The sequence below is a fragment of the Gavia stellata genome, chromosome 35, assembly GCF_030936135.1.
Source record: "Gavia stellata isolate bGavSte3 chromosome 35, bGavSte3.hap2, whole genome shotgun sequence".
NCBI classification, from domain to species: domain Eukaryota; kingdom Metazoa; phylum Chordata; class Aves; order Gaviiformes; family Gaviidae; genus Gavia; species Gavia stellata.
Window position 1 is genome coordinate 1,133,098 of NC_082628.1, and position 12,374 is coordinate 1,145,471.

General features: G+C 53.4%; 1 protein-coding gene across 1 annotated transcript in view; it reads left to right on the forward strand.

Moving 5' to 3' along the window:
- The window catches only part of LOC132320349 (electroneutral sodium bicarbonate exchanger 1-like), a 28,963-nt gene extending 16,589 nt beyond the window's left edge, over positions 1-12,374 (forward strand). The window contains exons 23-43 of the mRNA XM_059832629.1: positions 1,887-1,968; positions 2,673-2,801; positions 3,250-3,385; positions 3,601-3,761; positions 3,866-4,045; positions 4,214-4,302; positions 4,435-4,592; positions 4,962-5,049; positions 5,555-5,701; positions 5,879-5,970; positions 6,479-6,653; positions 6,790-6,923; positions 7,541-7,786; positions 7,889-7,994; positions 8,348-8,509; positions 9,195-9,308; positions 9,657-9,818; positions 10,409-10,660; positions 11,300-11,368; positions 11,916-12,089; positions 12,189-12,374. Coding sequence (XP_059688612.1) covers positions 1,887-1,968; positions 2,673-2,801; positions 3,250-3,385; positions 3,601-3,761; positions 3,866-4,045; positions 4,214-4,302; positions 4,435-4,592; positions 4,962-5,049; positions 5,555-5,701; positions 5,879-5,970; positions 6,479-6,653; positions 6,790-6,923; positions 7,541-7,786; positions 7,889-7,994; positions 8,348-8,509; positions 9,195-9,308; positions 9,657-9,818; positions 10,409-10,660; positions 11,300-11,368; positions 11,916-12,089; positions 12,189-12,374 — 3,042 coding nt within the window. The remainder of the gene's footprint in view (positions 1-1,886; positions 1,969-2,672; positions 2,802-3,249; positions 3,386-3,600; positions 3,762-3,865; positions 4,046-4,213; positions 4,303-4,434; positions 4,593-4,961; positions 5,050-5,554; positions 5,702-5,878; positions 5,971-6,478; positions 6,654-6,789; positions 6,924-7,540; positions 7,787-7,888; positions 7,995-8,347; positions 8,510-9,194; positions 9,309-9,656; positions 9,819-10,408; positions 10,661-11,299; positions 11,369-11,915; positions 12,090-12,188) is intronic.

Here is a 12,374-nt window from a genome sequence, read left to right on the forward strand (position 1 = left end):
CTTGCTCGGCTGCGGTGGGTTCGTGCCTCCGCCCTGGTCCCTGCTTGCTGCTCCTGGGAGGGAGCGTGGTGCTGCCCCGAGGTTTCGCTCAACCTCCTCCAGCTCCAGGATGGAGAGCTGATGTTGAGGTTCACGGCAGAAGGTCCCCAAAGGCTTTTCCTGCCACGCAGCCGCCAGCGTGGAGTGGGGCTCAGCACCGTGCCCGAAGCATGGCCCCCTCCTGACTCTGCCCCGCCACGTCCCCGTGCAGCCCGTCTCTGGGCTGAGACAGCCGAGAAATCCTGGGGGGGACATGGCAATGTCCCTGCGTGGGCTGGTAGAGAGCCAGAAGGGAGCTCGTCTGGACAAATACAGAAGAACGAGGCACATTGTAATAGTGAGGCTGCCCAATCGTCACCCTTTATTTGCTGAAAACCAGACTGCTGGGTGCCTGTCAGCAAGCACTCATTACTCTGGTTTGATTTCTTCAGAGGTTGGTAGTACAGAAGGGAGGAAAAGGCACTCACCTTCTGCAAAGAGAACCGTTCCCCGAAAAGTCGGACCTTCCTCCTTTGCTCCAGTGATTTCCGATTTCAGTTTTACAAGCAATTACTGCTTTCAGCCTCCCAACAAAAGCAGCTTCGAAGCAGCCAACCGGAGCTTTGTGCTTAGGAAATAGTGCTAAGCGGAACAACTCTGGCTGCTCCAAAACTCCAAAGTGAGCGATGCAAAGCTCGGCATCCCCTTGCCCAGCCCAGTTTTGACAATGTGATGTTTTGCAGGCACCTGTCAGCAGCGGAGAAGGACAGAGAGGGAAGGCAAAGCGTTTGCAAGTGCTGGTGCCCATGCTGGGATGGGATAAACTGCTTTCCGGAGGCTTCTCCCCTTCCTGCTCCATCCCATCCCAAGGCCACAGGTCCGCAACCCCACAGCTCTACGAAACCCTTAACTCCTCCAGCAATTTCCTCAACAAAATAAGCGCTCCGAGTCCATTTGAGTGGCCTAACCGGGACCGAGTGAGTTCTGAGCGGGGCCCTTTCCTTCGGTGGCATCTCCGCGCAAGGCTTGCCGCGATTTCGAGGATGCTGCAACAGAAGGGCCATGGGACGCTGAGAGCATCTTGCCGCAGAGACGGAGGTGCTCACTTGTCCTGTTTCCTCCTATGTTTCCTCCTAATGCGTATTTTGCCCCGTAAGGCATATTTTCCCCAAGGCTTTGCACCTCTCTCGTATTTTGGCAGCTTGTGCTTTTAAATACACCCAAACGCTGCTTATGCCTTTTGGCCCAGCAGGATGCGGCATTTACACCCCTTTTCTCTATTCCGGCTAGTTTTTGCCCAAAACAGAGCTGGTTTCTCCCCATCCACTAAGTTTTCCAAGCGGGAAGAGTCCTGGGGTGCGTGGCTTTAAATAACTGCCTGGATACGCATCACCGATTGTGATGCCATAAACGGTCACTTGTTGTGTCTCTGGAGTTGGTGCACACTGGGTGCCACTGAGCTCCTCTCGGTGAGAGCTGTCCAGGTGTCCCGGGGGACTCTGGCCCCCTGATTGATCTGGAGGTTCAATTATCCCCCCAAACCGGTGACCGACGTGAGGATGAACCAGAACGGGGCTTACAAAATGACACTTCTGGAAGAGTTACAGGTAGCACAGCCGAAGGGCTGAGCATCCCCCAAACAGGGGGAAAACTCTCCCCGAAATCCCATTGGCATTTCCCTGGAGGGCAGAAGGATGGGCAGGGGGAGATGCTTTGCACTGGGGAGGGCTGCCAGGGGCAGGTTTAGCGTCCCTGGTCGCAGCACAGAGGCAAAACGGTGTCTAAGAGAGAAGGAGACTTGCCGGCAGGACGCAAGGGAGCTCTAGACACCCAGCCCCAACTTTTACCTTCTTCTCATTGCTAAACAGAGGCATGACGAGGAGGCACTGATTGACCAGGGGAGAAGGAGCAACGGTGCCAAGATTCACTATGAGAAGGAGGAGTTGGAAGGTGAGTCTCTGCTGAGATGCTGGTAGAGGGGCCACCAGCCCGGCGCCTTTTCCCGTTGCACAAAGTCCCTACAACGTCCCTCACTCGGTGTGACATCATGTGCAGCAAAACGTGCCGTGCTTCTTAATAAAGCAGCACAGTTATTTTCACGTGTTTTAATATTACGGCTTTTCAACAGAGGGAAAAAGCCCCCGCGGAGGTCACGGTGTGAGCTTTAGCCATGGGGCTGGATAATTCACGGCTTGTTTACTCGCAGAGGCCGCTCCTGGCTTGGAGAGGTCTGGAGAATAATTGGACAGCTGCAGGCGCGAGGCTGTGCTTTTCTTCTTTTCTTCTGGAGTTCCTTATCATGGGACTGATTGGATCTTCTCTTGTCGCCTTGTGCCATACAAAGATTTTAAAAAGAATTCCCTTCTGTCACTGCTTAATGAGCAAGGCTGAGTGTTGGCCAGCCCAAGCTGGAATTTGAGAAGAGGTTGGATGCTTTCAGGGCACTTTTGGGGGAGCCATCACTTGTTGTTGCTCTGTTGTTGCAAAGTTCGAGTAAAACAGGCTTGGAAAAAAGGAGAGGTCTGTGACATTCAGGGATCCAGTGAAAACAAAATTGGTGTTTCCTCCTGGGACGGCTGCACTGATTTAACCGTGGTGTCTGCGTCATCCATCTCCCCAATATCGCGAGCGATGCAAATGCTGCTTTTTTGCAGGCCACCGGACCCTGTACGCCGGCGTGCAGATGCCGCTGGTGGGGCAATGCCACCGGCATCACCGACCCCACAAGCAGAAGCATCGGGAACAGGAGGAGGACTGTGCCCCGACGGAGCGGGGCTACCACTGTAAGTCCCGCCACCACGTTCACTAAACTCCTTGGGGCTACATGGGCGCTGGGGTCTTCTGCAAACAGGTCCATGTGGCTAGTTTGAGTGACTTGCTGTTCTTCCGAGGGAAAGTGGCATTATTTAACAAGACCCTCTTTTTCAAAACTTTCATCTTTTTTTTTTGAGGTAGTTAAATGTATAATGGATTTAGGCTCGTCTTCCTTAGCAGGATGCCTGCTTTAAAAATGGAAATGTGGGTAAGGAAAGCTGCCCATCCTTGTGCAGGGGTGGAATAGATGCTTCTCCTTCTCCGTGGCTCTGTGCAAGCCCCAACAGAGCCAGGGGAGAGGGGCCGGCCCAATATTTGTGGCTGAACTGGTGCCGATCTGATGCCCGCTTTGCACGTGAGCGTGATGGGCCATATTCGAGCGTGGTAACGGGACGGGTCTCTGTGTTCTGCCCCCAGGCACCCCGTCCCAGCGGGTGCAGTTCATCCTCAGGACCAAGGAGGACGAGCAGCATGTCCCTCACGCCTTGTTCACCGAGCTGGATGAGATCTGCGTGAAAGAGGGCGAAGATGCCGAGTGGAAGGAAACGGCAAGGTAAATCGCTGCTGCTGGCTGCGGTGGGAGAGGAGTTCCTGCGCGCCGGCAGAGCCCGCGGGCTCTGTTTTCCACTCCTCAGGACGCGAAGCTTTTGCAGCTGCAGGTGCTGATGCGAGGAGCCGTCTCCCCTTGCTACCTGTAGCTCTGTTAAAGGGGTTGGAGAGCTGGGGCTGTTTCCTTGCAATGGGGCTGACCACACCTGATGTCCACAGGTGGCTGAAGTTTGAGGAGGATGTGGAAGACGGCGGCGAGCGCTGGAGCAAGCCCTATGTGGCCACGCTGTCCTTGCACAGCCTCTTTGAGCTGAGGAGCTGCATCATCAATGGCACGGTGCTGCTGGACATTAGTGCCAACAGCATCGAAGAGATCGCAGGTACTGTGGGTGCCGCGTCCCTCCGGGAACGGCCGAGCTTGGCTCGCCGCTGTGCCCTTCCTTCCCAGATCAAACCCTGCCTCATTTTCCTGTGCCATGCTCAGATCTGATCCTGGGCCAGCAAGAACAGCTCACGGAGTTTGACGAGCGCACGCGGGCAAAAATTGGAGAAGTTCTTTTGAAGAAGCACCACCATCAGAACGAGAAGAAAAGAAACAACCTTCTCCGCTCGTTTGCTGATGTGAGCAAGAAGGGGTCGGACCTGCACCTCCTCGACAAGCCAGGTGAGGGTTCCTGCAGGGCTTTGGCACCCGGTGAAGGTTTCTGCAGGGCTTTGGCAGCAGATGAGGGTTTCTGCAGGGCTTTGGCCCCATTAGGTTTGTCCTAGCAAAGGAGAAGCATCCCAATTGCTCCTTGTCCGTCTTTCTGAGTGTCTTTCTTTTTTCTACCAGCTCAAACACTTACCCCTCATCCTTCTCCCACCACTGTGGAAGCTAAAAATGGGGTGAACCATGAGACCAGCACAACGGATTTAAGCAAGGTGAGACACTCATAGCTTTCTTAGGCCTTCAGGGCCGAATTTGCTGTTGCAACCTTGGCTGCAGAGGGAGCTGCAGGGTGCTGTGGGCTTTGCTTTTGGGGTAATTGCCTGAAAATGGCTTGTTGTGCCCAGGCGGAGCTGCACTTCATGAAGAAAATTCCCAGCGGGGCTGAAGCGTCCAACGTGCTCGTAGGAGAGCTGGATTTCCTTCGCCAGCCCATCGTGGCATTTGTCCGCCTGACCCCGGCTGTCCTCCTCTCAGGCATGACGGAAGTTCCCATCCCAACAAGGTCTGAACGAGAAGCACAAAGTTTTTATTTCAAACCCCCCCAACAAAACATCAGATGGCATGCATCAGTTTGGCATCCCAAGGGAACAAGGCCAGCGGGAGCCAGCACGTTTCTGCCAGCCACGTCTCCTTGCCTTCATTTCCCCCTTCCCTGCTGTAGCTTTTAAACCCATTGGCCAACGTGAATGAGAGTTGGCCCCAAAATGAAATTTGCGATGGGTTTTGATGAATTTCCAATTCATCACCGGAGTCGGTGAGCCTCCGTGTCCCCTCTCGAGCCGTGCTCTGGGCTGGGAGCTGCCAGGGATTTCCTTGGGTGCTCTTTGAGCCATGACACGTTCGTTTCTCTCCTTTTGTTTGTCTTGCCCAGGTTCCTGTTTGTTTTGCTTGGACCAGAAGGAAAAGCCCATCAGTACCATGAGATCGGCAGGTCCATGGCTACTATCATGACGGATGAGGTGCGACGTGAGAAGGGATATCTCTGGGTCATTTTTGGCTTTCTTCACCTCTCCCTGTCTCTGTAGTAGTGAGGAAGAGTGTTTGCTGTCCCCGCTGCCGGCAGCTCTCCAAATAGCCCACCCTTCGTTCGCACCCCAAAGCAAACACGCACGTTTGCATCCCCCCACATCCTGGAGGCTGAAATCCCACCCGGGGTGCATCCTGCACCTCGTCCTTCTCCCCGGGGTCCCCAGCACGCTGTCCCCAGTGGTGGCATTGCCAGGGCCAGTAAAACTTGTCCTCTCTAAGCAACAGGCTGCGGTGTGCCATGGGGGATGGGGGGCCTCGTGGAGGAGAGGATTACAAGGAACACGATGGACAGATTTTTCCTTTTGGGGGAATACTTCCTGCCATTGCCAGCAGGAAATTTGGGGGGAATTATCTTGCATTTAGCCAAGTGCTTATTGCACTGCTTAGGGCATGCGAGATGGGTTGTCCTCTGAGCAGGTTGTCTCCTACGGGCAGGTTTTCCATGACGTCGCCTATAAAGCCAAGAACCGGGCTGACCTCGTGGCCGGCATCGATGAGTTTCTGGATCAGGTCACGGTCTTGCCGCCTGGAGAGTGGGATCCATCGATCCGAATCGAGCCCCCGAAAAACGTCCCTTCGCAGGTGGGTGCTGCGGTGGAGGGAGGTGCGAGGGGGACGGGCAGGACGGCAGGCAGCTGGGGATGCTGTTCAGGGCTCCAGATTCACCAGGTCCCTGTTTGACACAGTCACATGGCCAGACCAGAAGCAAAACAAGCCAGTGGTTACAAATAGCTGTCTTTCTTATTTCCATTTGAACAGGAAAAAAGGAAGATGCCAGGAGCTCTCGATGACAGTGCTTCTGACAGTGAGCCAGAGAAGCACAGCGGTCCTGAACTGGAGCGGACGGGAAGGTGCAAGCTTTGATAGTTTGGGGTGTTTTTTTTCTGCTTGCCTCCCAAATCTGAGCATGCACCTTGCCTTTGAGCAGGTTTTTGGGGTTTTTTGGTTCAGTGAAGGGGCTCCACATGCCCAGCTGGGTCCCTGGGCTGGGCAGGTGGGAGATGTGGGCAGCTGGGCTCAGCCACAGCATCATTGCACACAGGTTTTCTTGATTTGGGGTGGAAGCAGATGTGCAAATACCTCCAGGTAGAGCTCTGCTGCTTCTCAGAGCAAGGGAGTGTTGCAGTAAGAGGGGATGGGCTCTCAGGTTAGGTCTTGTTTTTTCTTTTTTCTTCTTTTTATTTTTGTTGTTGGAGGGCATTTTGGCGTGCCTCAGCTTCTAGTGGGTGTAAAAAGGGAGAAGGAGACGGCTTCTTTTCAGCACTGAAAATTACTCCATGCTTGTGATTGCCCTTCTGCAGCCAAGAAAAGTCCATGTGGTCTTGCAGGAGAACTGTCTCTATTTTGTCCTTCTTCCAGGCTCTTTGGAGGTTTGATCCTGGATGTGAAGCGAAAAGCCCCGTGGTTCTGGAGCGACTTTCGGGATGGTCTGAGGCTGCAGTGTCTGGCGTCCTTCCTCTTCCTCTACTGTGCCTGCATGTCCCCTGTCATCACCTTCGGGGGACTGCTGGGGGAGGCGACCGATGGCCACATAGTGAGCAGCTCTCTCTGTTGGGTGGCACGGGGGAGGATAAAACTCATGCAAAAGTCCTTGCTGCAGTGAGTTTGCTCTGGGTTTTTTTTCCCCCTAATGCTTTCTGTACTCACTGCTGCCTCTCTTCCCCGGACAGAGTGCCATGGAGTCGCTGCTGGGCGCCTCCATGACCGGCGTGGTGTTTTCCCTCTTTGCTGGCCAACCTCTCACCATCCTCGGCAGCACCGGACCCGTGCTCGTCTTTGAGAAGATCCTCTACAAATTCTGCAAGTAAGGCTGGTTGCTGCGGCCGGGTGCTGTGAGAGTCTTCAGAAGGCAGCGGGGATGGAGAAAAGATGTTTGTCTTTCATTTCTCTCAGCGGCAGTTGTTCGATTGAAGTTGTCTTGTGTGTCACAGATGCTGCACGCTGCTGCTTTAGTATGCGATGGTGCGAGAGCCCTGGCTCTCTGAAGGATGGATGGGGTCATTTGGGGGTTTTAGGCTTAAAGCGAAGCAGCTGGAGGAGGAGAAACCACAAGGATGTGGATGCCCAAGATGGGCTGCACAAGGAAGAGGAGACAAATCACTCTGGTTTGGGAATGGGGGAAGATTTGCTTCCCTCTGAGTACAAAACAAGGCACTTCTTAGCCTGATTGTTGCTGGAAGTGGAAATACAGTTTGCTCAAGTAGCCAAATAGTCTACTGCTGAAATGTTGTGAGTTTGGATGATTTCATTGAAAAAGTAGGAGTTTTTCATGTGAAATGGGTATTTTCCATGACAGTCCTTCTGCTGTGATGACTTCGATGTGAGATGAACCACCCTTATTGCAATTTAAATTTATCATTAAGCCCCAACTTGGAGCCTCTTGCTGGCCTTTCCACCCTTGGTTTTATTTTGGTTTCCCAGGGAGTACACGCTCTCCTATCTCTCTCTGCGGGCATGCATCGGGCTGTGGACTGCCTTCTTCTGCATCGTGCTGGTGGCCACCGACGCCAGCTCTTTGGTGTGCTACATCACCCGCTTCACCGAAGAAGCCTTCGCCTCCCTCATCTGCCTCATCTTCATCTACGAGGCTCTAGAGAAGCTGAGTCACCTGCGGGAGACCTACCCTGTGCACATGCACAGCCAGCTCGACTTCCTCACCATCGACTAGTGGGTTTTTTCCTCCTAAAACGCCCCTGCCCCTTGGCAGGAGCTCAGGGCTGCACCTGCATCGCCTCTCCCTTACCCGTGTCTTGGCTTCTCTCCTCCCAGCTGTAAGTGTGAGGCACCGACGCATCCCAGCAATGAAACCCTGCGTTTCTGGGAGAGCAACAAGATCAACGTGTCTGGCATCGCCTGGGAAAACCTCACGGTGACCGTAAGTGCCCCGAGCCACTGCTTCCTCGTGCCGCGGCCACGGGGCCCAGGGGCATTCGCGTGGTGCGCAAGTCGGAGCCCTTCAGGTGGTGATGGGCTTCCAGCTGTGCTAGTGCTGCTCTGAAAAGTCATTGCTTACATCTAATGGGTGGTTTTAACCCGCTTGGTCCTGGGAAGGAGAGTCCACCTTGTCCAGTCCACCTTGTGCCCAACATCGTGGGTAATAACTGTCCGCCTCCTCAACGCGGTGGCAGGACAATATTTCTGACCGGCAGCAGAAATATCCCCCTCGTTATGCAAGGTTTCCTTGCCGCACATGCACTGCCTTTGTGTCCTGATGCTCTGTTTCTCCAGGAATGTCGGTATTTGCATGGAGAGTTTCAAGGACCTGCCTGTGGACCCAATGGCCCCTACACGCCTGACGTCCTCTTCTGGTGCTGCATCCTCTTCTTCTCCACCTTTGTGCTGTCGAGCTTACTGAAGAAGTTTAAGACCAGCCGATACTTCCCAACCAGAGTAGGTAGAAGACGGTGGCCAGCAGCAGTCTCCACGCTCATTTCCCAAAATGGCTTTCCTGGAGCACTAAGCAGTATTTGCCACCACTCGGTCGAGCTGGGAAACGTTGACCTTGAAGGCCAAGCTCTCCATCAGCGTGGACGTCCCTCACTCATTTCCATGAGCGCAAAAGGATCGTAGCATTTCCCACCTGCCTGGCGACCTGTCCTGGAGCCATCTCTTGCTCAGGCAGTGGGAAATCAGGTCTTCCACAGTTACTTTTTTTCACCTTCTGTGCATTATGTGCTCAAGGGGAAGGCTGATTCAGCTGAGGAGCTGCCATAGCAAACGACACTATTTCTTCCTTTTGAGGAGCAAATGATGCCTCAGTGCCTTATTCCCGTTTTAGCTGTGAGCGTGGCTGTCGTGGCAGACATCTGCTTCCTTCTTTTGTAATTTTATTTTTTTTTTTAAGGTTTCAATTAAGACAACCCTTTTCCACCTAATTAAACATTTTGTATTGCCTGGCACCAGATCTCACAGGCACAAACACAGCAACGGTATCTAACCAAGGGATTGGGCTGCATGTCCTCAGCATGGAGGGGTTTTGTTAACCGGTCTTAATGGCGTTGACGTCCCTCACTTTTCCATGTCATGTTGTGGCCCCCTTTGCGACGCCCCCTTCAGCTCTGGTTTCTTGCCCCAGGTACGGTCCACAGTAAGCGACTTTGCTGTTTTCCTCACCATCGTCGTCATGGTGCTCACGGACTTCATGATTGGGATCCCATCACCGAAGCTCCACGTCCCCCATATGTTCAAGGTAACGGGGTGTTTTGGCAGGGAGCTGGTTTCAGCCCTTGGGGATGCCACAAGGTGATGCCGGGGCAGGACAGGGCTGAGTCCGGAGGAGATGCTGGTGGTGCGACCATCTCCTCTTCTGCCTCCAAGCGCATTGTTTCCTTCGGGAAAGGAGAAGACAGCCCCAAAACTAGATACCTCCAGGAGAAGTATCTGTAGGTGCTTGCAAAGAGGGCAGCGGCAGTGCTGAACCCCAGGGTGACGTGAAGCCAGGGCTGGGAGGTGCTCTGACATGGGAATGGAGGGGAAAAGCAAAGCCAGTGAGGTGGCTGGGCTGGGAGATGATGCTGATGTGTGTGCTTTGTTGCAGCCTACCAGAGACGACCGCGGGTGGTTCATCAGCCCTGTAGGACCCAACCCTTGGTGGACGGTGTTGGCTGCGCTCATCCCAGCTCTGCTCTGCACCATCTTGATCTTCATGGACCAGCAGATCACTGCTGTTATTGTGAACAGGAAGGAGCACAGGCTGAAGGTAAGGGGCTGCAAGAGATGAGCCCATCCCCAACCCACTCCAGGCTGCAGGCACGGGGAGAAGCTCCTATTCCAAATGCTTTGGGAAGGCATTGGTTTGGGAAAACGTCAGGCTGCGTGGCAGGATGCTCTCCTGCATTAATGATGACACAGGGAGCAAACGACAGGGAGTTCAGATGAGCAGCCTTTCAGAGGAGCAAATTAATCTTGGAGCAATAGAGAAGCGTGGTTTTGTTTTAAAATGTCAGCAGTGGATGGGGGATCGAATTGTGTTGACGCGCTGCCAGGGATAACTCAGAGTCACATCCTACTTGCAAGTGGTGGAAATTTCTTTATGAAGGAAAAAACCCGGTCTCTTTTTTTCTTTTGAGAAGTAGCTATCGCACAACCAAATCCACTTTGTCTGAACTCCTGCCACCTTTTCATGCAAGGGGCTTGCACAAAGAGCAGATACCTCCTTATTTGTTTCCGAGGCGTGTTTTAAATTCTCAAGAAGTTGACTTGCGCTCTAGCGGGGTTTGAGCCTGACTTGCGACGTTGTCCTTGCTCTTGTGCTGTGGGACGCTCATCTCCTTGTTTTGCTTCCCGCAGAAAGGATGTGGGTACCACCTGGACCTTTTCATGGTGGCCGTGATGCTCGGGGTGTGCTCCGTGATGGGGCTGCCCTGGTTTGTGGCTGCCACCGTCCTGTCCATCACCCACGTGAATAGCCTCAAAGTCGAGTCTGAGTGCGCAGCTCCAGGAGAACAACCCAAGTTTCTGGGGATACGAGAGCAGAGAGTCACTGGCTCCATGATCTTTGTGCTCATGGGCTGCTCTGTCTTCTTCACTTCTGTGTTAAAGGTAAGAGGAAAATGCAAAACACCCAACAGCCACGAGCTTTTTGGAGGTTACCCAAAACCAGTCCCCTCTCTCCAGGCCCGAGCAGCTGTGGAGCGGAGGAGGAGGTGATCCCAAACCTTGGGGCTTGACCCACAGTGGGAAGCAGCCTCCTCGCTTACGCTTTCCAGCCGTTCAGCACGTTATCGATGGCAATTTGCTCCCCCAAATGCCTCAGCACAGCCGTTCCAGTAGCTAAACACACTGAAATCATCTCCATGGGCTTCCTTGCGTGTTCCTCCCACAAGATAATCTCCTCGCTAGGCTAAGAGGAGGCACGTCGCTTTTGCTTGTTGCTACAAGAATAAGGAGAAAGGTTTTTCTACCGTCACAGAACGTGGCATATGGTAGCATGGTCGCCTGTTTTCCTCCAACCTTTCTGGAAGATAGGATTCTGCTGATGAAAGATAACTCCAACGGTCAGCCTAAAGCAGAGCGTTAGCTCACTCGCAGGCACAAAAGCTCTGCTGGTTAAAATCCGACACGTCTCTAACCCTGTGGAAACTGGAAAGCTGTAGGCAATTTGAGGCAGTGCCTGTAGAAGAGAGTGGTACTACTGAAAATGCAATTTAAAAAAATAAATGATTGCATTCTTTCTTTCAGTTTATACCAATGCCTGTGCTTTACGGCGTCTTTCTCTACATGGGCGTGTCGTCGCTCGGAGAAATTCAGGTACGGACTTTTTTACAGCGTGCAGCATGTCCGCTGCCTGGTATTTCATCTCCGTAGAAGCAGGAAAAAAGCAGCGGCATGGGAAAAAAACCTCTCGGAAAGCAAGCAATGAAAATATTTTGTGTACGAAAAAGATTGGAGGAGGCACAGGAGGTCTATAGGGCTGGGAGGACCGGGCAAGTTGAGCGCTCCCTGTTTAAACACAGGTTAGGGCAGGCCAGTGTTTGGTTAGGTGAAAATGGGGGAGTTGAGTGCACAGGGAAGGCAATTTCTACCACTGGTGGAAATCCTTGCTGGGGGATTCAGTGGGCCAAGACAAGCTAATCATAGAATAACGTGGCATAATTGCACGTGGGTGGGCAGCTCTCACGGGCAAGCTGGTTTCTAGCTGGAGCGAAGGGAAAATGGGTGCTGCTCCCAGGAGGAGCATAGTGGGATCCACGGTTTCTCATGGCGAGCGAGATCCTGAAAACTCCCTCCACGTCTCAAGAGGGCCAGAAGCTTTCCGCAGTCCCAAGGTGGCAACTTTTCCACTTTGACTTTGCAGTTCTTCGATCGCTTGAAGCTGTTTTGGATGCCGGCGAAACACCAGCCGGATTTCATCTACCTGCGGCACGTCCCCTTGCGAAAGGTGCACTTCTTCACCGTGATCCAGCTGATCTGCCTCGTCCTGCTCTGGGCCATCAAGGTGTCCCGTGCCGCCATCGTCTTTCCCATGATGGTAAGAGGCGGTGCCGCTCGGCACAGGGATGTTTGCCGCGTTGGAGTGAGATGTAGCACCACCTCTGGCCTCACCGCATCTTCCCTCTATTTCGTGCAGGTTTTGGCTCTTGTATTTGTCCGGAAAGCCATGGATTTCTGCTTCTCAAAGCGAGAGCTCAGCTTCCTGGATGACCTTATGCCAGAGAGCAAGAAGAAGAAGTTGGACGGTGCCAAAAACGAAGCCAATGAAGAAGAGGTAACGCTTGCTGGGCGCTTGGGGCTGGACATCTCCCTCGGGCTGTGA